Below are 23363 nucleotides of genomic sequence, written 5' to 3' on the forward strand. Positions count from 1 at the left end.
TCTCTACCAGCTCTGACCCCTCCTCTGCCTTACTTTGACAGGGACCCTACGACCAGTTCGCCGCAACTACTACGACCCATCCTCAGCCCCTGGGAAGGGTGTGGTGTGGGAGTGGGAGAACGACAATGGTTCCTGGACGCCCTATGACATGGAAGTGGGTATCACCATCCAGCATGCCTACGAGAAGCAGCACCCCTGGATCGACCTCACTTCCATTGGCTTCAGCTACATCATTGACTTCAGCACCATGGGCCAGATCAACAGGCAAACCCAACGCCAGCGCCGTGTCCGCCGCCGACTAGACCTCATCTACCCGATGGTCACAGGCACTATGCCTAAGGCTCAGTCCTGGCCAGTCAGTCCTGGAACAGCCACCTCCCCGCCTGCACCCCCCTGCTCCTGTCCACAATGTGTTTTGGTGATGAGTGTCAAGGCCGCTGTGGTCCATGGAAGCACTGGGCCCCTTCAGCCTCCAGGAACACGCAAGAACATGGCTCCCTCTGGAGCGGGCAAGCTGCCCCCGCCTCCGGGCCCTGGGGCAAAGCCACTAGACACTGCAGGCACCATCCGGGGCCCAGGGAAGTCTGCCCCATCACAGGTGGTCCGGAGACAAGTCTCTAATACACCAGCTGGGGCGACTGTAGGCTCCCCCACCAGCCCACAAGGAAGCAACAGGAAGACTGGAAGGGTGGCACTGGCCACTTTGAATCGGTCCAACCTGCAGCGACTGGCCATTGCCCAGTCCCGGGTGCTGATTGCCTCGGGGTAGGTATTCCCATGGCTGCCACAGAGCATTTACCCACCTCAGAGATAGCACATGACTCACCTCTGGGTCAGACAACTAGAGGGACTGGCTAAGGCAGGCATACCTAGTCTTCTCAGGCTGAGCTGAGTGTGGACAGGGAGGGATTTCACATTGGGGTACCAAGAGGTCTGGATATATTGAGGTTTTGCTTCTTAGGTGACATGTGATCTGAGGCAAGACCCACACAGGAAGCTCTGACTTCATCATTAGCAAACGCTGCAGACATACCCATGTTACAACCCAAGTGAGGACAGATGACCATGCTAGGAAGTCTTAGTCAGCATTGGTTGAATTTCCACTGTGTTCTGGTTTAATGGTTTTATCATTTCGTTTATAATCTTTAAAATGACTCTGGAGACATTATCTCATTTCACGGATAAAGAAAATCAGGTATGTTATAGGAGTCCGGTCTTACCCATTCCCTACCAGACATTTATGTCAGTACAGGCATACAGTAGGTGCCAAGCACGGATTGCTTCTTCCATGCCGCATCTTAGCATTCTTAGGACATGCTGGTGCTGTTGGAGGTGCCATTATTGATTCTTATGTTCTTGATATCCCTCATCCACCAAATAGGAGTGCCCGGGCCCTGCAGCCTTTGCCTGACATGCTGGCTTCTTGTCAACCATCACCCCCAACTGTCCCCAGAGGTCTGGCCCTGCTGCTGCCCTGTGCCCCAAATGGTTGAGATGGCGTTAGAGCTGGAATGGGTCCCTAGACTGAAAACCTAGGCTGCCCCGAGGCAGTGCCGTAGATGCTCAGCTGGGTCTGCAAACGTCTTAGCACAGGGAAAGGAAGTGAAAGAAGGGATGCAGCTGGAGCGGGAGCACTAGGCTGGAACAGCCTGTTCCTGCCTCTCATTTGTGTAAGCCCTAGGATCTTTGCAAGGGTCAGTGTCCTTGTGTGTCAAATGACGATTCCAAGTTTACATAACCTGCTCATGGGAACACGGTACAAACCTCCATGGATAGAGTTGACTCCTTGACAAGTCCCAGATGTGCTTGTCCATGTTATCCCATTGATTTCGCTGATGTGTTTTAGGGATGGGCACTTTGCTAAGATTTATCTTTCTTTGGAGGGCCACCCAGCTCATGTGGTGCAGAGAAGTTGGGACACGAGATTTTGTCCACTGTTCCATCATTGTTTTGACTGAAGCCTCAGTGACGGTGAAGGCAGCTTATAATGCAAGTCAGAGGCGTGGTACGCTCATGACTTCCTCCATGGTGAAGTATGGGACAGGGGAAGAGGTGCCTGGACCCTGCTGCTCCTCTGCACCTCTACCCTGGATCACAGTAGAGTTCTAGGTGCTCTAGCAGAGTTCCAGGGTGATTGCTGGCACACAAGAGGAGCCCTTGATTGCTGGGCTTGAACCCAAGTTTCTTGCTGTGCCACTTGGAGTGAGTTTTGCATCCACTGTCTTCAGTGTTCTTAGCTGTTGAGTGGCATTATAATAGTACTTCAGTTCTAGGGCTGCCACGCCGGTTCAGTTTGGAGACTACATGGCATCCAGTGGGTGTTAGCTACGGATGATGATGTATCTAACGGTTATACACTTGTGTTGTTACTGCACTGAAGACAAAGCTGAACTGATCCAATTTACACCTCATTTCTGTCCCCCTTGATAAATGCCCCCGTGACCCTGTGCCATCACGGAGGCAGATGCCCCTTGAACTGCAGTGAGTCCCAGGAAGTCAACAGGCTTCATTTCTTTCCTTTATTCCTCTCCTAAGCTGGACGAAGGAGTGGGGCAGTACACTTTCAAAAGGGCTATGGAAATGAGTCGCTTTTGCTCTGTCTTCCTGAAAGGGAGGCCCCTCCCACCTCTCTCTGTCTTCCAGCCCTTTCTTCTCACCTTTTCCCACCTCCCACGCCCCTCTGCCATCTCTTCCAGCTTTTCTTGGCCACTAATGAGCGTGTGTCACCCCTTTGTCTGGCATCACCATCAACCTTCTGTCATTACACAGCCAGTCCCATCCTCTCTGCCCGTGACCTCTTCAGGCAACTTTCCCACAGGAAAAGAAAAAAAATAAAAGGAAGATCAGGCAATGTGGGATGAAGAGAAAGTCTTGGCAGGGAACAAAAGATGCAGTGAATTATTCAGAGACACAAGCAGGAGGTTCTTAAAAGGGGTAGGGAGGTCTGTGCAGGGCAGCAATCACCCCTCTCCCCCCAGAGTCCAGGTTTCTGTACCTCCAGCCAGGCATGGTTGTTGGTTGCCTTAGAGACAAGGCCATTGTGCTTCATGAGGTTTCCTGGGTTGGTGAATAACTCAGAAACACCAGCTTTCTTACCATGGGGTCTGCAGGGATATCCCCTCCTCCCATTCAGGCCCCTTCCCTTTACTGTGTTAGCTCTTCTCTCCCCTCAGTTTTATTTTATCAATGGAAATAAAAACTTCCACCCTCCCATAACTGGTAACAGCCCAAGAGGATGGGGGAAGGGCTGTCTTCTGATTGGCCAGCACATGACTGGGTCCAAAGGCTTTGGCTGAGTTGCCTGGAGGATGTGAGAAGCAGGCTTGTGATTGGACTGCTGTTTCCTAGAAGGAGGGGCTCATGCTCAGATGGCTGAGGCCCCAAGGGCAGAGGACAGGTTTTCTGGGGTTTTCATTTTAACCTGGAACTGTGGGGGCAGGGTAGGCAGGTGTTGCCTGCTCACAGTCCCGAGCACTGCTGGGCTTTCAACTCTGCCCTTTATACCTGATACCCTGTGCTCAAGAATGTGAGACAACTGGATTATTAAAGCAGGAAGTGGCAGAAATCAAGTCCTTCGACAATTGGAAAATACAAGTGTAAACAGTTGGCCAAATTTGCACAAGGCTCCGCTGTTTACCAACTACTTGACCTAGATGCTACAGCCTCACAGGGACCCCACGGGAGCAGACATTTATCAGGTCTTGTTTACAGCTGGGGTAAAGGCAGGCAGATGTGATCACAGAATACAGAGGAGCTCGCCAGCGCCGCCAAAGGCAAAGCAGGCTGAGTACAGATGGGGCAGGCACTTTGCATTTCTCCTCCATGTTTGGTGTTTAGTAAAGCACACAGCCCCGGACTGCACTGAGTTCCACTGCTGCCCACAGACGAGGGACCACATGGCCCCCTTCCGGACACACAGGGGCAGGGTGGTCCCACCAGTTGACCCCGATCTTCCTAACTGTTCAGGGGTTTCAAAAGCGGACTTCCCCTATGTCTCTCTAGACCCCCACACTCCACAATTCTTGGGCTGCTCTGAGGGTTGGAGTATTTCCTGGTTGACCAGATAGCATGTGGAAACCTGCCAGTCCAGTTTGTGGGAACAAAGGTGGCCTTTGTCACTCAGATCACAGTATTTTATCAGCTGAAGTGGGGGCTGTGGAGACAGTGAAGGGGCAGGTGCAAGGCTCTGCTCATGCTGTCCCCCTGGGGGAAGCCAGGGAACATACCACAGGAGGCAGGCAGACTCTTCAAGCCTTTTCAGGTAGAGTCTGGAAGGTGAATCTGCCCTGGAGAGGGCCCAGGGCCTCCGAGTTACCTTCCTCTCAAGTAGTTTTATGGGAAATTGCCAAGGGGACACGTTCTAGCCCCACACCATTGAGGCAGTTGGCTGACTTCATATTATTTGCAGTGTTTGGTCCTTTACAGAACCCGGAATCAAGACTGTTCCTTTTTCCTTGGTCTGGTGACTCTTATTTAAAGACATCTTTTTCCCTGCCCACATCCGGTCTTGCTTTATTCAGGGAGCAGTTCAGAAAGAAAAGTAGCCTTTTGGTTTGGCCAGATAGATAAACATAACATCCTTTTATGAGCTTCATGGCTTCTGTGGTCAAGGCAAGAGAGGAGTCGCATCATACTGGGCCTGTGTGGGACAGAGAGACCTGGTTCTTGGGTCTCTCTTCTGTCCTAATGGTGGCTTTGTTCGTTGCAGCATGGGGCAGTGGAGAGCTTGGCATCATGGGAGGCACAGTGGAAGGACCCTAGAGCCGGATACTGTGTTGGACTCTTAGTTGCAATCTTGGCCTCGTCCTAACCTCTGTGTGCCCCAACGCTGTTACCTATGCAGTGAGATTGACAATGGTACCTCTTACATAGATTGTTGGGAGGACTGGGTGGGTTTATCTGTTGTGGGCAGTTATGGTCACCCCCTAGCCAGATCTGAGTTCTGTGAATCATAGCCCATAGAGTAAGAGCCATGGGATGTCATGTTCACAGCTGCACCCCCAACATTAAGCATAATTGTCCCAACATGGGTTCAACAAGTTCTTTTCAAATAGATAAATAAATAAATATTGACTCCTGACTTCCCAGCACAGCCCTAGCCCAGCTGGATTCTCAGGCTGCCTAGCTCCCAGGCATCTATCACTAGCCCCACTGGCTTCTCCAAGCCAGCTGTGGAAGCCTGGTTGGAAGAAGCCTGGAATGGCACAAGTCCCATCTCTACGTGTCCTGTATTTTCTCTGTCGGTGCTTTCGCTGTGGGCGGCCTCGCTTTTCCCAGGCAGCTGTGTGGGCTCCTCTCCAGAGATGGGGAGGACAGGGAGGGGAGGAGATTCGACTTGTGTTTATAAGTTTCTGGGACAAGGAGAAGTGACAGCTGTTCAAGCAGTGGTTTCCAAGTACTGAACCAGGGATTGCAACATCTCCATTCTGAGAGGCTTGGGGGGGGGCGGGGTGCTGGGGAGATGCAGATTCCTGTGGTGCATGAATTTGTGGGGAAGGGTTATGACTGTGATCTTGGCTAAAGATCTGTGTTTTAGCCAACACTAAGGGAGTGTAGGTGGAAATGGGCAGTGACTTGGAAGAACGTTTTAGGTAGAAGAAACAACGTTTATAAAGGGGCTTGGGCGGGAGCATGACTGGCAGGTGCTAGGACCAGCAAGAGCAGAGAGTAAAGTGCTGAGAAGAGCCTGGCAGTGGACTAAGGAAATCAGGGCGGAGGTACTGGCGGATCATGCAGGGCCAGGAGCCCTTGCTTTGACTGGACCCATTCTGCACTCTCGGGTTCTGAGTGGAGGGTGTTGTGACCTGAGTTCAGTTTTGAACCTCTTCCCTCTCACTGATGTGTTAAGAACCTGCTGCACGTTGGTAGGTTTAAACACGGGTTCATTTTGTTCTGTTTGTCAAAGCCATATTATATGTGCCCTTTCCTTCCACAGGGTCCCCACTGTGCCTGTGAAAAACTTGAATGGGTCCAGCCCTGTCAACCCTGCCTTGGCAGGTAAGAACTAACTAACCTGGGCTGGACTGGCTTAGGCTGAAAAATCAGTCATGGACTAGCTGAGGAACACTTACTTATAAAGAGGAGAGAATGTGGGTGCTAACTGAAGAAAATGAGATCTTAGGAGTTGAACAGGAAGACTTGGGGTGGTACTAAAAGCAGAGCATGTCAGGGGGCTTGGGAGATAGCTCATGTAATAAAGTGTTTGACAGGCAAGCATGACAGCAAAAGTTCTATCCCAGAATCCCTGTTTAAAAAAGAAAAGAAAAACAATTTTGGAATAGTGATGGGTGCGTATAATCCCACTGCTGAAGAGGCAGAGATAGGCAGATTCCTGGAGGTTTCTGGCCACCAGTTTCCTGGTGAGGCCCAGGCCACTGATACCTTGACTCAAAACACAAGGTGATCCTCTAAGGTTCAAGGAACATCATGGAAGAGGGGGTGAGAAGAATGTAAGATGTGAAAGATAGGGATAAGGGCTGTAAAATTCCACCTTGTCAGTATAATACAGTTTAATCATGATCTTACATTGGCTGTGGCTGCCTACACCGGGCCTAGAGAAGAATGACTTTGTAATTGGTCAGGCATGGACTGGGAGGGGCCCCAGAGGGCCCTGTATGCCCCTATTGAACTGATAGCTACTGATAGATTCTGAGAGAAGGAAGAGTCGTCACCTTCAGTTATGGGCCCCACCAAGCTCTTAATGGCTACTCCAGACCCATGGTCACACACGAGCCCCTGGTCAAAATCGATGATTCACAAAACAGAAAAACACGAATGTGGAACAGAGACTTTTGGATAAAGGGAGAAGGAGTTAACAGGGTAAGAGTTAGAGCAAAAGTACGTTTAATTACTAGTTTTGTGGGGGGGGGGTGTTTTTTTAAGTGAGGTGGTTAGCTTCTGAGAACAATTTACAAAGCTGTCTTCTGGCCTTCATCCACCCATGCACCCAAGCATGCCACTGCATATGTGTGTGTGTAGAGAATGCATGAATTATGAGAACTGTCTGTGGAGAGGAGGAGAGTGGGCAAACGGGAGGGAGGGAGTCTTGGGAGCACATTCTTCAGCTCTTCCTCACCCCTGCCCTGCCCCTTCCAGGAATCACCGGGATCCTCATGAGTGCAGCGGGATTGCCTGTATGCCTCACTCGGCCACCAAAGTTGGTCCTCCACCCACCCCCTGTCAGCAAGAGTGAAATAAAGTCCATCCCAGGGGTGTCCAACACAAGCCGCAAGACCACCAAAAAGCAGGCCAAGAAAGGTACAGGCCTCTTCTTCTGATTAGATCTCTGGAGTGAAAGGCTGGGCCTCCAGCCCGGGCTCTGCCTGCACCAAGGTCAAAGCCGTGGCTTACCCCCCTGGGCTGTCACTTCCCCGGCTGCTAAGCAGGCCTCACTCGTAGATTTTGATGAGTCTACCAAAGTATTTTGGGTGTGGGTCAGAAAGAACTACCTGGAAACACATAAACACGCAAGCCTACGGTGGCAGAGGCATCAAAGTGTTAAGTGCTGTGCAAGAACAGCGTGTCAGGAGAGAAACAGAACCGATGTCAGAACAGACGCCGTGAACCAAGAAGTCCTGACTTTGTCACGAGCGAGTCGGGTGCAGCGTCCGCTCTCCTGTCTTTGTAACACCCGTGACCAGCAGCAGGTAGATCCTGGAACGTGCCCATGGCGACTGGAAAGCCAGCACGGTCTTAGGTCTCTCTGGACCTCTGGCCCCATGAACTCTCTGTCCATCATCCAGCGACTAAGGGAAAGGTTCCTCCCTTGACCTCAGAGACTTGGGCTTGGCTGGTTCTGTGGCTGGTCATCCTGCTAGCTGCTGTTGGTTATGAAATGACCTGCTGCTTCCTCCCCAGCCTTCATCTTACAAACGTCTCATGAAAGTGGAGTCAGAGTGTATGTGTGTAGCACTTAGCCCAGGGTCTGGCAATAGGAAATAGGCTCTCCATTAATAGAAGCCTGATTCTTTTGAGAGAAGCGGGACATTAGGAGGGAAGGGCCTGCATCTCCGCGTTTGGCTGTTGTCCGCTAAACTTCCTCAAACCCTTGTCCTACTTTTCCTGTCTGTTTCAATTTCCCTGCTTCAGTGAACTCACATGCCTTGTTCTTCGCCCAGTGGGTCAGGCAGGGGTTTAGACTTCTGCCCTCTTCCTGGCACTATTAATAGCGCATACTGTCTCCTTATCTGGCAGAGTGCGATCGGGCTGTACATCCATCAGCTAATTAGTCATCAAAGCACCCACTGCGGTAGGTACTACCAATGCGTCCTTATTGTATGGGTAAGAAAACAGCTTGGAGAAGTCAGGGGAGTAGCCCAAGATTCCATGGGTCTTTTTAAGCTCTGTAGCTTCTTATAAACCCGTGTGAACCTATCCTATGCCTTCGGGTTAGCTTACTTCCCAAGGATCCAGCTCCGGAAGATCCTTGATTCCTCTGGCTCTTAGGATGCTTCCCACAGCCTTCCCCTTTCCCCACTGCTGGACTGCATCTGCTGGCAGCAGCAGCTTTATCTAAAGCCAGGGAGGATTGTCCTGAAACGGGGGGTCACAACTTCCTGCTTTCCCATAGAAATAATTTGACTGTGACACCATGTCACAAAGCTGAGCTAGGGCTTAACGAGTTGTAAAAGGAATGCAGACCGACTGACTGGTGTTTGTGGAGTGGGGCAAAGTGTTTTCATTTCTATTTTCTCAAGGGATCATTTAGGCAAGTCTAGGCTCTTTGATTATCAGGAGGAGAAACTCAGTTTTTATCTCAGTTAAAATGCAGGTTTGCTGAAATAGGCAGACATGTCAGAGAGTGGGCTGGAAGAGGTCAAGGCAGACATGAGCATCTCATCCTTCCTCAGGCCACTATGATTGATCTGGGAGAACCTCTGTTCTCGTTCATGCCCCTTCAATCATTGCCATATAATCTGACCTCCTTTTCTCGTGTGTGTGTGTGTGTGTGTGTGTGTGTGTGTGTGTGTGTGTGTAAGTTTGCACGTGGAAACCCCAAAGGTCATCCTCAGCATCGTTCCTTAGATGCCATCTACCTTGTTTTTTGAGACAGGGTCTCATTTGCTTGGGGCTTGCCAGTTACTCTACAGTGGCTGTCAGCAAACCCCAGAGATCTGCCAGTCTTCAGTTCCCTATCTCTGGAATTGTAAGCATGCTCCACTGCACTGGCTTTTCGCTTAGCTTCTGGGGATCCATCTTAGGTCCCTGTTCTTGCAAGGCAAGCGCTTTCCTGACTCAGCTGCCTCCCAGCCCCTTTTCTCTTTGAACTTGCTTCTCACTTTCCTCTCTGACACATAGGATGGCAAGGCTGGTTGATCCCATCTCCTCTGCCTCAGTGACATGGTGACTCTCTTGTCTCCATAGGTAAAACCCCAGAGGAAGTGCTAAAGAAATATCTGCAGAAGGTCCGGCATCCCCCAGAAGAGGTGAGTTCAGGAGATAGGGTAAGGTTCACTTTCTCCGTCACCAAGTGCGTCCTCTGTCTCCATGTTCTGCAGGATGTGGCAGGTGATGCTTTCTAAGTCCTGACTGGCACAGAGCAGATTTAGCTAATGCCTTCCCTTCAAGGTTCAAGGTTTCAAGCTGCAGTCATGGTTCAACTTGCCCTATTTAGCAGAATTCTAAATGATTCTAAGCTACCTTCCAAGCTTGTCTGAATTTAAGCGAAACAGTGTGCCAAGCCATGTGAACTCCCTTTAGAAAGGATTTGATACGGATCAGCGATTCTCATCTGAAATGATTTGCCCCTGAAGGAAGATGGGGCCTTGTGTGGGGATTCTCTGGGTTGTGGTGATTGCCTAGGGAGTGTGCTACTAACATCTAGTGGGTAAACACCAGAGACACTTCTGAGCACCTCATAAGGCCTGGAACAGTATCCACAGCAAAGAATTACCCTACCACAATGTCAACAGTGATGAGGTTGGGAAACAGGCCATAGATTTATTTAGATACAAGTCCTCTCTAACACATTTGAAATACAATACCTTTACAGATGTGCAGCATAAGCAAAGCTTGTCATGATATCTGTTGACAAGCAACTGGAAGACTCCAAGCAAAGGCAATGTCGCGTGAAGAGTATAATGTAGTCAGTGAGTCCAAGTTGCCATGTACGGGAATTATTTGAGGAATTTCTCTGCTGTGTAAAGCAAGACAGCACTATATTTAGAATCCCCCCAAACACAGCACCCCAGATGTGTGGACTTTCTAGAAGAGGGATGAACCACTCCTCTATGCCTGCCATGGTGCAGGAACATCTCATGCCCTGGCTGGGTGAGAGTTGATCCCTCTCTGTTCTTCGTCTACCAGGACTGCACCATCTGTATGGAACGTCTCACAGCCCCCTCTGGCTACAAGGGCCCACAGCCTACAGTCAAGCCTGACCTGGTGGGGAAGCTGTCCAGGTGTGGCCACATCTACCACATCTACTGCCTGGTGGCCATGTACAACAATGGGAACAAGGTTAGTGTCCATGGGGCAGGAGACGGGACGGTGGTCAGCCATGGCTTGTTCCTCGGTGTCCTTGTTCTCCCACAAAATGCTTTGGAACATGTAACCGGTACTCCAGGTATGTTTGCTACTCTGCCTATTGCTGTGGTAGACTACTGGCAGAAGCCACTTACAGAAGTAAGGGTTTGGTTTGGCTCACAATTTGAGACAGCCTGTCATGGTGAGGAAGTCACGGTGGTAGAAGGAGCTTGAAGTAGCTGGTCATATCCATGTATAGATAGGAGGCAGAGAGTGATGAACGCTGGTGCTCAGCTCACGTTCTCCTTTTTATTTAGTTCAGGACTTCAGCTCATAGAATGGAGCTGCTCACATTTAGATTGCTGCAGCCCAATCTACACACTCCCTCACAGACATGTTTCCGTGGTAAATCTAAATCCCATCAGGTTGACAGTCGGGATTAACCTTCATATCAGCGCGCATCAGGAGTGAGCATTTTCGCTGTTTTCAGGATTAGCCAGCCCCCACATTGCAAAATCTGTCTTCATTTTCCCTTTGGGCCAGGTTCCCCTCATCTCTAGTTTGGGTATGTATGGTAGTCTAGCAGAGGTGAGCTTTGTCCATGAAGGTTCTGAGGGAAATGGTCCACCGCTAATTGAAGTGGATTCCCATCAGTGAAGGAGGCCTTCATCACAGTGCTGTGGACGTAGTGAGCATTTGTTCATTCATGATACTGTAAGTGGGTTCTCAATAGCTTCATTCTTCATGCCAGTGGCTCAAGTTGAAATTCATCTTCTCTGGACAAGTCCAAACACCTTTGATTGTCCCTGCAAAGGCATTATCAAAGTACCTAGTGATCCCTTCCCCTAGCGTCAACTATTGGAGACTGAGACAAGGCCTCTCTCCACTAACTGACATAGGGTGCCCCTCGTCGTAGTTGGTATCAGAAATCTGGGTGTCTCCCTTTTCAGTAGCTGGGCTTTTCGAAGTCACTGACTTGCGTTCTTGCCCCTGTCTGGAACCACCTTCACCCTCTTCTCTGTGAGTTTGAGTACTGCTCATGTCTCTGGACTCAGCTCACTTTGTATCCCAGTCTGAGATTTCCATGATGTCTCTCAGCTTCTTACCCAAGAACATGTCTGGGCCTTCGGGACTGCTCCTTATGTCTTATGTAGTGGGGAAGAGTGGGGGAGGCATGACAGGAAACACACCTGTGTGGAAATCTTGGCTTAGGAGCTGAATAACTCACAACCTCTTCAAGATTTCACTTTCCATTTCCAAAGCAGAGATGAAACAGTAGCTGCTGCTCCTCCCCCCATCCCCGTGTGTGTGTGTGTGTGTGTGTGTGTGTGTGTTCCTGTTTGTACATGCACATGAGGAGGCTGCAGGACAACCTCTGGTGTTACATCTTGAACACTACCTACCTCTTTTGAGACAAGGATGTCTCATAGCTCACAAATTAGGCTAGGGTGGCTGGCCACCAAGTGCCAGGGATCCTCCTGTCTCCATCTCTCAGGCACCAGGGTTACAAGTGCATGCCATCACTTCTGGCATTCTAGGGATCAAACTCAATGCTTGTAAACAGACTACTTACCTTCTGTGCCATCCTTCCAGACCAGTGGCTACATCACAGATGTTATGACTGTTGTTACTCAAAATGGTATCTCCTTTTTATTATGGCTCTCATTTCCCCCTTTCATCTTTACAAAGGGCTGAAATGGTAACACTCCAAGACTGCCCGGTAACTCTACTATGTGTCCGTAGGGCTCCAAACATGTTTCTCAAGCCACTGTTCTTTGTTCTCCCTTTGTTCTCCCTTTCAACAGTACTTTGAAGTGTTTTTAATTCTCTTAAGCACATGGAAGAAAAACATGAGAGAGAATGGACTCATTTGCCCCAGGTCCTGAAGCAAATTAAGGCTAGTGGAGAAAGCAGGGCCCTGGTTTCAGAGAGCGGTGACTATGAACATGAGCTGTTATTTCAAACGAGCCAAGCTTGGCTGGAAACATGCCTGAATAGCCCTAAGAGGGTCTCCTCTCCTTCTTACAAAGCCTCCAGGTGTCTGTCGGCCAGGGCCTTGGTCCCAGCTGAGCAGCGTCGCATTCTGCATACATGTGCTTGCTGCCCATGCGTGCTTCCTTTTCTCTGAACCTGAGACTTTCCTTCGCTGTCTGGGACCTCTTGCAGGTTATTGTCAGCCCTAGCAGGTGATGCTTCGCCAGCTCCTCCTGTGAAACTACAGCTGTTTGCATTACTGTCTCCACAGCCCACATTCAAGTCCGTTTTTATGGCCGTGACAAACATGTGAGAAAACATCAGAAAAGGAAGGAATGGGTTGGTTTTTGTTGTTTGGTTTGGGCTCATCACTTCAGGGGTATAGTCTGTGGTTGACAGAGTTCTTTGCTGTGGGCTTATGATGAGGCAAACCATAGCAACAAGCACATGAGGGGTGAATGGAGGAAGTCCATCACTGAGGGCAAGCCCTGCGTGGGTATATCATAGGCAGTAACTGTGTGTTCCGCCCACGTGGGTATTAGTTAAATCGCAGTTCCCTGTCTAGGCTTCCTGCCCTAGTTAGCGCTTCCTCTCAAGGACAGGGGTGTCTCATCTGTGCGCCTCAGCTACTTGTGTCATTTTCTTCCTGCTGTTTTAGAGAAAGCCTAAATGGCGTAAGTAGCTTGAGAGGGTTTCAGGTCTGTTATCCATTGGGTGAGTTTTGTCTCGAGACCTTGGTCTCTGGTGCTTTAGGGGGCTGAGGGAAAGGTCATGATCAAAGTAGTTTCCTAATCTGGCCGTCCTGAAACTTGTTTCCTTAGGATGGGAGTTTACAGTGTCCAACATGTAAGACCATTTATGGTGTCAAGACAGGCACCCAGCCTCCAGGGAAGATGGAGTACCACCTCATCCCCCACTCCTTGCCCGGCCACCCAGATTGCAAGACCATCCGGATTATCTACAGTATCCCACCTGGCATTCAGGTGAGCCCACCCTTGGATGGTGACGTTTATTATTTCAACTTTGAATGTTTGTGGGTAAAAATGTTATCCTTTAGAAAAAGCCTCCTTCCCATCCTGTCCCCATCATGTGTCTCACTCCCCTGGATCTCTCCCTTCACTACCATTGTTCTAATTTTTCTGTATCCTTCCAGCATTCCTTGTATATACTCAGTGCACACTGCATCCTCCCTCCCATTTCTGCACAAAGAGCTGCACTTAGGCACATTGTTTCACACTCTGCCCTTTTCAGCTCATAATATGGACCTTAGCTTTTTTTTTCTGTTCATATAGAATGTCCTTATTCTTTCTTATGTCTGTGTAATAGTCCAATATATATATATATATATATATATATATATATGTAATTTAATTCAACACCTCCATTAGCTGTCTGTTGAGGTTGTAATCTTTTGCTGGAGCAGATAGTGTTATCACTAATAACCTAGTACACCTGTGACCATGTCTGTAGGATAATTTCCTGGAGGCAGAAATTCTTGGTCAGTTATTTGCATTTAAAAAAAATGGATGGTTATGCTTGGCTTTGTCTTTGGTGACATTTCTTTCCTCTCTGGTTTCTGAAAGACAGTCAGCCCTCAGGAACGTTATGAATAATAATCCTGTGAGTAAGTGCAGTGTAGCCCTTTGCTCCTACGGTGGAGCCTTTCCTAGGTGTCCTCGGGAGCACACTGGACTCATCCCTTAGCAAACGTTGTTTAGCTCACCCTCTCTCACTCCCACCTGTGTCCTCCTGCTTTCCTTTGTCTGACAGATGTTTGCATGTGGGCTCTGCCCAGGTGTGTGTTGGGTTCTGGTGAAACTAGTGTTGGAGCTGGCTCAGTCTTTGATCCCTGAAGGCCCCACTGGGGCCAGGAGGATGATAAGCAAATAAATGACAGAGCACTTCCATATAATAGCAAGTTACGAGGAAATAAAACAGAAAAGTGTGATAGTTCATAAAACATGCACCTTCCCTGGGGCACTTGGTAACGAGGCAGAGCAAGATAAATACCTTTCACTTCTAATCTGGAGAGCAGAAACGGATGTGCACCATTGATGAAAGTGAGCAGACAAAGGGAAGTGCAGGGCTTCAAAGTCTTATGACCCTAGGTCCCACTTCCTGTCTTCAAGGTGCCTGCGTCTTTTCCATCTGTATTTGCTGGGAATCTGCTAGGCAGAGAGCCAAGGGTTGGAGATCCAACCCGTGTGCACATCTCAGGGCCCGCAACCAAGGGGCTCAGGACCTTGCTTCCTGCTGTCTAATTAGCTGATAGGTTAGGGTGAGGAAGAGGTGTTTATGTGTTGTCTATCCGGAAGGTGGGAGGAGAATTTCTGGTGCAGGACACTCTCTAGTGAAGCTATGGAAGACATAAAAAAGTGCAGAGTACATATTTAGCTGGAAGAGGTAACAGTTGTTGAAAAAAGTTGCATGTGTATGGACAGTCACATGTACTCAGTTAGGAGGTTGGGAGCTGAGGCTTGCAGAAGGCATGGAAGAAAGAACATGATGAGCATGTAGGGGACAGTCACAGAAGACCTTGAATGCCAGGGCCAGGCATGGAGACTTAGGCCTGGAGATTGCTCGTCTGATTATAAAGCATCGTGTAATTGACATTATGCTTTACAAAGCCAGTGTGACTTAAGAACCGGAGATGAGTGGGAATAAGACCACTGCAGCATGTCAGGCTCCTGAATAACGGGAGGGCCAGGCTAAGAAAGTAAGATGTGGTTGGCTGTTGCTCAGGAGATGCTTGTCAAATGGTTCTGGGGTGGCTTCTAGAGTGGTAGGGAAGGATGAAAATGTGGGAGTGGGCTGGAGGCTTGGCTCACTGGTAAGGAGGCTTGCTGCCAGTCCTGACAACTGAGAGCCCCTCCTGACAAACCAGGTTCAATCCCCGAAACCCATGAGTGGAAGGAAAGAACTGAGTCCTGCAAGTTGTCCTCTGACCTACACACACACACACACACATACACACACACACACACACACACACACACACACACACACACACACACTGTTAAAAAGAAAATGAAAAAAGTCCAGGAAGGGTGAAAGTAGAACTAAAGGTCAAGGTGGGGCATCCGTTGAGAAGAAGTCCACATTTTTAAGCCTCCAGGGTTAAGGAACAGAGAGAGCCTCTGTAGAGGGGCCAGTGCTGCCTGTGCAGGGGCCTAGCACCTCCAGCAACACCCTGGCTTGTGGAAGCAAATACATCTCTAAACAGTCAGGTGCTCTGCAGACTCATTACTGTGAGTCAGTAGCAAGATGATCTGTGCTGTGTCCCTTGAAGCTCCAGGGACAATGCAGGATTGGGCTTCGGTGAGCCCAGGTCTTCAAACTCCGCTTTCACCGCAAAGAGTGAGTCCCTTTGGGAGAAGCTTTGGGTCCGGCTGAGGCAGAGTCGTGACTGCTTTGCCTGGCGACAGGCCCAGAATGCACAGCCTTCCTGGGTCACTGCCAGACAGGCTGAGTTGGACACACACCCAGCAGCCCCAGGCATCAGAGAAGCAGTAGGAGCTCTGGTCAGGCCTGGTCCCTCAGTGTTGAAGGCTGCCTTATCCTTCAGTGTTGAAGGCTGCCTTAGAGAAGTGTGGCCATGGGAATGTTGTACATTTATAGAGGTTTAGTCTGAATGTGAAGTTACAACTGTCGGATTCTTTTGTTCCAAAAGAACCTCACTGCTTCTTTTAGCTCACAGTGACATTTGTATATCTTCTAACATTTTTTTTCTGTGATCAAAATATACTATGTACACATATGGAATTCTCAAAGAATAAATAAAAATATACTTTAAAATTTTGTAATAGTTTTACTCTTGCAGTATTATGCATGTGTACACTGAGTTTGAGCATTTTCACACCCCTCTCGCTTGCCTACCAAATCTTTGCCCCCAACAATCCCTTTTCTTTTTTTTTTTTTTTGAGCCAGTGAGTTTAATTTATTTCTTTCATCCATTCATTCATTTGCTCACTTATTACGTAGCTGGTATGCATTTATTGACCTGTGGGAAAGCATGAACCAACAACTGCATAGAATTGTCAGTATTGTATGGCTTGCACTTATAAAGAGTTTTAAATAAGGGTCTACTTCCAAGGGGTCAGGAATGTTCAGAAATTATAGACAAGCATTTGTATAGGTGGAAAGTTGTTGAGTCAACCTTCATAAACTTCGCAAAGGGACCAATGAAACTGTTGAGGTCTGTGATAGTTCTGTCAATGCGACACAATTTAGAATCACCCAAGAAGAGGATCCCATGAGAGATTGTATAGATTAGTTTGGTTTATAGGTATGACTCTGGGGGATTTTCTTGAATATATTAATTGAGATGGGAAGACCTGCCCACTGTGAGTGACATCATTCCCTAGGAAAGGGGGATCTGTAATATGTAAGAGGGGAGAAAGTGAGTCTGTCATGCATGTTTTAAATCATTGCTTTGTGTTCTTGCCTGGATGTAATGTGACTGTCCGCTTCAAGTTCCTGCTACTCCGACTTCCCCACAAGAACGGACATGAGCCAAATAAACCCCTTTCTCTTAAGTTCTTTTGTTGGGGGTATTTTGCCATATTAACAAAAACAAGACCAAGACAACACCAATTGAGAAGCCTAGTTTCTTGTTCTTTTTTGCTGTAGCATAACAGAATCTCTGAGCTGAGTAATTAAAAAAAAAAAAGAGGTTAATGTGGCTCATGGTTCTGGGGGATGGGAAGTCCAGCAGTTGTGTCTGGTTGCATTGGGCAAGGATCTCCTGGTACCTCAGCTCATGGCAGCAAATAGACAAGCAGAAGTGTTCAGAAGAGGAGAACACAAGGAGTGGCCTTGCTTTGTAAGCAGCATGCTTTCACACCAGCTAACCCAGGCCCTTGAGAACAAGATGAGAACTCTCCGAAGAAAGGCATTCATCCCCTCTGACAACCTCATTGCCTCTTAGATGCCCCACCTGCCCACAAGGCTGCAGTGGAGGCCAAATTCCAACAAGAGTTTGGGAGGAACAAACCATTCCCAGTAGCATAGCGTCAGGGTTCTGACTCAGTTCTCCTCTCATGTCTTTCCCACTCAGTGTCCTGAGATGGCTGGTGTAAGGAAGTGTTGGGTAAGGATAGCTCAAGTGCCACAAGGTTTTCTGTCCTGAACATTGGACTCTGTGTAGTTGACTAAGGAAGCAAAACCCATGGAGACAAAGAAGAAAATCCACAAGAATCCTGCTCTGACTGTATGGCTTGTAGCTCAGAGAACTTTATTGTTCTGAGTAACTGGTTTAAAAGTTCAGTGCACAGGCCTCAGAAAACCTTGGATTAAGTTCGTTTTGGCAAAGCCAGTAACACTTTGCAGCCAGTTAGCTTCTGTGGGCTGTGGTTTTTTCATCATTCATAAAACAGTAGACTAGGTGGTGTTGGTACGAATGATAAAATTTACTGTGCTCTTCCTGAATATGGGCACCAAGTTCCTTGAGCCTTGGTAACACCCCATAAGGTGAGTCAGAAAGGGAAATTCCATACGATCCAGCAGGGAGCTAGCAGCTGCAGTCCAAACTCAGGTCACATGATGTGTGACAACTTAGGCCGATTTTTTTTTCGTTTGTCCTCTGTCTGAACCCTGTGGCTCTTGTTATTGTCCCACTAAGTCTGTACTAGCTTCTCATCAGAAATGTTTTGCAAGATGCCTTTGTTTTCTTTCTGCTTTCAGGGACCAGAACACCCAAATCCTGGGAAGAGCTTCAGCGCCCGTGGCTTCCCACGACATTGCTACCTTCCAGACAGCGAGAAAGGGAGAAAAGTAAGAGCAGATGTTCTATAGTCTGGATAGGGGTTGATTTTTGTTTCTGCAATGAACAGAGTGGAGGAAACTGGTTTCTTTTAATTGTGTATATGCCGTAATGAGGTCATATCGGAGTCAACCATTGGTAAGAATTGGTATCATTAGGATGCTGTTTTGTTTGATTTCTTTTTCAGTGGTGTGTGTGTGTGTGTGTGTGTGTGTGTGTTACATGTTACATGGGATTACAGGCACTGCTGTACCACAGTGCATATGGAAGTCCGAGGCCAACTTTCAGGAGTCAGTTCTTACCTTTTGTTTTGAGGCAGGGCCTCTCTTGTGTCTTACTGCTGTATCACTTACTCCAGACTAGCTGGCCTGATAGCCTGCAGGTGATTCTTCTGTCTCTACCACCCATCTCCCCACAGGGGTGCTGGGACTAGGATGTGAACCACTGCATCCAACTTTTAGCATGGGCTCTTGGGATCTGAACTCAGGTCATCAGCCTTGCGTAGCAGATGCTGTCACCCACTGAGCCCTCTCACCAGCCTGGCTAGAGTCAGGTGATTGGGAGTGGAATGGCTTTTCCCTGTCCTCAGAGTATTATTGGCAATAAGTCACCAATATTAGGATCCTTATCTAGAGCCCGCTGTTCAATGCTGGTCCTGGGGAAACACTAGTGCTGACTCCTAAGAGCTTAATAGGAACCCAGAACTGGAGCCCATTTCATCTTCTCAGGATGCCTGGTGGGTCTAATCCGAATACACACAAAAGCACGAGCAGAGTGTTCTGGTATCTTAATTGGTGGGAAATTATTTTATTGGTTTTCTGGATTCCTTGTAATTCATGATCAAGACTTCTAAATATTCTAATTGGAATGACTGGGTTTTCAGAATCTTGCCTGATGTCAAGAGAACTAAGACCATTAGTCTTGGGGATGTGTTGGGGAAATTCAAGAGGCATGCTTTTAGTCAGCTTCCTTTCCAGATCTGAGAAGCCTACTCAACACATGTCTGTCTTTCTGCGTTTTGAGTGTTAATGGCTATGTTGCTGCTGCCGTGGAGACGAAGTTCAAGCGTATGTGAGAATATTTGAGTTCCAGCAAACTGCCACAGATCATAGGCAGAGTGGTTCACAAACAGCAGATGTTTATTTCTTTCAGTACTGGGGTCTAGGAGGTCCAAGATCAAGGTGCTGGCAGATTCAGAATCTGGCAAGGGTTCACTTCCTGCTCATAGACAATGCCTCTTCTCTCTGTGTCCTCGCCAGGAAGAAAGGGCAAGAATTCTCTTCCCAGTCCCTTTTTATGAGTGTGGATCTCATTCATTGACACTCATTTCCATGATTTAGTGAACCTCAAAAAGTTCCATATTCTAATACTCTCTTTGGGGGAGGTGAGGAGAAGTTCACGTGAATTTAGGGGGTGCATAAGCATTTACCCCCAGACTCGCCATGTGTCCTTTCCTTGGAAGCCAGACCGCAGGGTTTCCAAGAAATGTAAATGAGACCATCGGGTGGTCCTTTGGGGCATCTGACAGAATTCCAGTTGAAATAAGGAAAACTCTAGACCACAAGGATACAGGAAGGCAGGGTGTCATCATAGTAAACAAAATTAGCAGTTTGAGATTCCCAGAAAATAGTCAGGAAAAGATTCCTACCCCAGGTCATGTACATCCAACCTTAAGCCTGGTTTATTGCTATTTTAACATTCTTTTTTTTTTTTGTTTTTTTCGAGACAGGGTTTCTCTGTGTAGCTTTGCGCCTTTCCTGGAACTCGCTTTGGAGACCAGGCTGGCCTCGAACTCACAGAGATCCGCCTGCCTCTGCCTCCCAAGTGCTGGGATTAAAGGCGTGTGCCACCACCGCCTGGCTATTTTAACATTCTTATTTGAAATATATCTGTGTGTGCAACCTTTACATCAAATGTAAATTGTACTGGAATTCTTGATTCTCAGCTAGCCAGAGGTTTCAACCAGACTCCAAAGTGGAGGCTTCCATTTCCTTCCCGTATCTCATAATATGCCATATCTTTCCATACTGCTTCAGTGTCACGGGGTGTGGATGTGTTCTATCCTCCCAAGAAGGAAAAGGATAGTTTGTAACAAGGACAACATCAAGAAAGATGCACTAGTGCCCTTTTCTCAAATTGAGAGTGAAAAGTGAGGCAGGCAAGTGTTTTCCACCCAGAGACAAATTTCTGTGCCCCACTCAGCCCAAGATCTGCAGCTGAATATCTCCACTGGGAAGTCTCCTGTTAAGACTGCAGTCATGGGCTGGGGGAGTGGTTCAGTGGGTAGAACACTTGCCTAGCATCTGAGCAACCCTGGCTTCCATCCTCAACACCTTACACTTGCCTAGAATCTCAGCATTGAACCTATTAAGTTTGAGGCCAGGGTGGATACATGAGACTGTCTCACACAAGCACAAGACTACACTCCTGTTGCTGAGGGATGCTCCTTTTGACCTTGTCTTGATATAGCAACAGACCCCGAATCCTTGGGACCCACGCTGTGCATATTCACCATCTTGAGCTCTTGCCTTCAGTGACCAGATACACTCAGCTCATTCCTCCCTGCTTTGCCTCCCAAGCCATGTACCCCTCTGCTAATCCTCCAGGAGGCTGCTTCATCTTTTTCCGAACACCATGTCGGCTATCCCAAAGCACAGTTTCTGACATCAAGCCCCTTTGTTTAAAAGTAATTAAAACTTAAAGTAACACACAGATGTTTCAATGGCCTTGCCCTTTCTCCTTTACAAACTATACTTGTCTTGGCTTAACATAAAAAGTCTCCACCTTACAGGATGGATTGAAACCACCTCCTCTCAACAGTCCCCTTAGCAATACCATTACTGGTAGATGTCTTCCATATCCACAGGTCCGGGACCCTAACCTTGGGCTTTGTTGCAGGCTGGGTGTAATACAAATGAGGTCTTTGAAGTGCATCATACTTTTAGTGCTGCCACTTACTAATGATGGATCAGTGAGAGACCCAGTCTCCAAAAACAAAAAAACGGGTGGAGAGCACTCCAGGAAAACACACCGCTTCATCAGTGGCCTCCAAGGGCACACACATACAGTTGTGTGCCCCCATACATGTGTACATGCATATGCTACACATGCACACAACCTTTGAGGTGGGTGATCCCATTGCCATTTTATAAGTAAACAAATTAAAGCTCAGAAAGATGTTTGAAGTAGTCAGAAGTTAGAGAGCCAAGATTCACTCTGTAGTGCCCAGACTCCAATTTCAAATCTCTTCCTCTTCTTCTGGGTTGTTTAGAGCATCATGATAAAGGAAGGGTGGGGGAGCTGGGCGGTGGTGGCGCACGCCTTTAATCCCAGCACTCGGGAGGCAGAGCCAGGCGGATCTCTGTGAGTTCAAGGCCAGCCTGGGCTACCAAGTGAGTTCTAGGAGAGGCGCAAAGCTACACAGAGAAACCCTGTCTCGAAAAACCAAAAAAAAAAAAAAAAAAAAAAAGGAAGGGTGGGGGACCTTGGGATGAATCCACCATCTGAAGACCAATCCTGAACATCTGCCTGTGGTCTCTCAACTTTGTTGCCCTAGGTTCTGAAGCTGCTTCTGGTGGCCTGGGATCGTCGTCTTATCTTTGCCATTGGGACCTCCAGCACCACGGGCGAGTCTGATACTGTCATCTGGAATGAGGTGCACCACAAGACAGAGTTCGGCTCTAACCTCACTGGCCATGGCTACCCAGATGCCAATTACCTGGATAATGTGCTGGCTGAACTAGCTGCCCAGGGTATCTCTGAAGACAGCACTGCCCCAGAAAAAGACTGAGGTGGGAGGGCACTGGGGACGTCATGGCAGGAAGTGGAGAGAGTCGAGGTGGACGTTGATGACATGCCTCCTGACTGCCTCATTTCCCTTCTTGTTCTGTCTCCATCTCTCATCCCTCTCAGTCACAGAGGGGACTAGATTAAGGTGATGTCATTCATAAATTTTATCCAACACAAACAGGATGTGGGGTGAGGATCACCCCCTTTTCGTCCCTATGGAGTCTTCAGTGCTGGGTAGGCAAGAACCTGCACCTCTCACCTCCCCTGAGTATGGGTATGGTCAGCACACTTAAGGTGTGGGCAGTGTTGAGGCACTCCATACCCTGGCCTTGTGAAGCTGAGATCCCTTGCCTCATCTGGCTTCTTGCTGCTTCCCCTCTGCTTGGAGAGCAGAGTTTCTGCATTTTTTTTCCTCCACTGGAGTCAGGGAGCTCTCACTGTGCAAGATTGGGGAGAGAGGTGTAGACATCAGAAATCAGAAATGCCTTGGTGTAGAGTAAGGAGGCAGTTCTTGCTAAGAGGGTCAGAGTCAAAAGCCTCTGGGAGCATGTTCAGCTCTCCTTATAGTCCCTGGCTTCTCTGGGCCCTCCTCTCCTCCTCATGCCATTGACCTGTCCATGGGCATCTGGTTGTCTCAAGTGGATGGAAGGACTCAGGGATTCCTCTCTGGGGTGGCATCCTGTGATGCTGCTTCCAACCCCTCTCTGATCAAACCAGAGCCTGCATCCCACTGAGCATCTGCACTGTCCTCAGGGAGAGGAGCCTGTAGCCTTCTTCCCAACTCATCTCAGACCAGCTCAGTTTCATGAAGTCACTGTGAGTTGGAGCCCATGCTGGGCTCTGTGTCATCTGTGCATATGTTTGTGTGGGTGTGTGCGCATCGCTGGGCTAGGTTGTTGGGAAAGTCCCATCGTGTCTCTGAATTCTGTTTCCCCTTCCAAATCCCAGTTCTAGTGTGGATCCAATAGTAAATGTGTGGCCCTTCGGTTTTTCTCACCCTTTGCCAGCCCATCTCATGACAAACTTGGACCCTGATGTGCACAGACCTGTACTTGGGAAGATGTGTTGATGTGGGAGCTAGACTGACCCTTCTCTTTCTTATTAATATTAGATCGGAGCCAACCTCCATCCAGTCTTGTTTATATGAGAGCTCAATTCATCTCCATGCAGATTTGCTAATTCAAGACCAGAGATGTTACTGGTCTCCCTTTCTCCAGCCCCCATCTAGTACAGATTGACCAAAAGCATGGTGGTGGAAGCCTCTTTAGTTCATTCCTAACATGATTAGAAACACATTTTAGTCTTCTCTAACCTGCATCTAGGTGTTGTCCCAAGATCCAGTCTATCCCCAACACCTTCTCACCTTTGGCTCCAT

At 48.3% G+C, this 23363-nt stretch overlaps 1 protein-coding gene across 1 annotated transcript in view; it reads left to right on the plus strand.

The window, feature by feature from the left end:
* The window catches only part of Dtx4 (deltex E3 ubiquitin ligase 4), a 30981-nt gene extending 8532 nt beyond the window's left edge, over positions 1 to 22449 (plus strand). The window contains exons 2-9 of the mRNA XM_059260258.1: positions 42 to 765; positions 5936 to 5997; positions 7096 to 7257; positions 9364 to 9425; positions 10306 to 10458; positions 13260 to 13421; positions 18121 to 18210; positions 21756 to 22449. Of these exons, the coding sequence (XP_059116241.1) occupies positions 42 to 765; positions 5936 to 5997; positions 7096 to 7257; positions 9364 to 9425; positions 10306 to 10458; positions 13260 to 13421; positions 18121 to 18210; positions 21756 to 21989 (1649 nt within the window). The 3' untranslated portion in view covers positions 21990 to 22449. The remainder of the gene's footprint in view (positions 1 to 41; positions 766 to 5935; positions 5998 to 7095; positions 7258 to 9363; positions 9426 to 10305; positions 10459 to 13259; positions 13422 to 18120; positions 18211 to 21755) is intronic.
* Positions 22450 to 23363: the final 914 nt, after the last annotated feature.

This window comes from Peromyscus eremicus, chromosome 1, assembly GCF_949786415.1.
Source record: "Peromyscus eremicus chromosome 1, PerEre_H2_v1, whole genome shotgun sequence".
Classification (NCBI taxonomy): Eukaryota; Metazoa; Chordata; class Mammalia; order Rodentia; family Cricetidae; genus Peromyscus; species Peromyscus eremicus.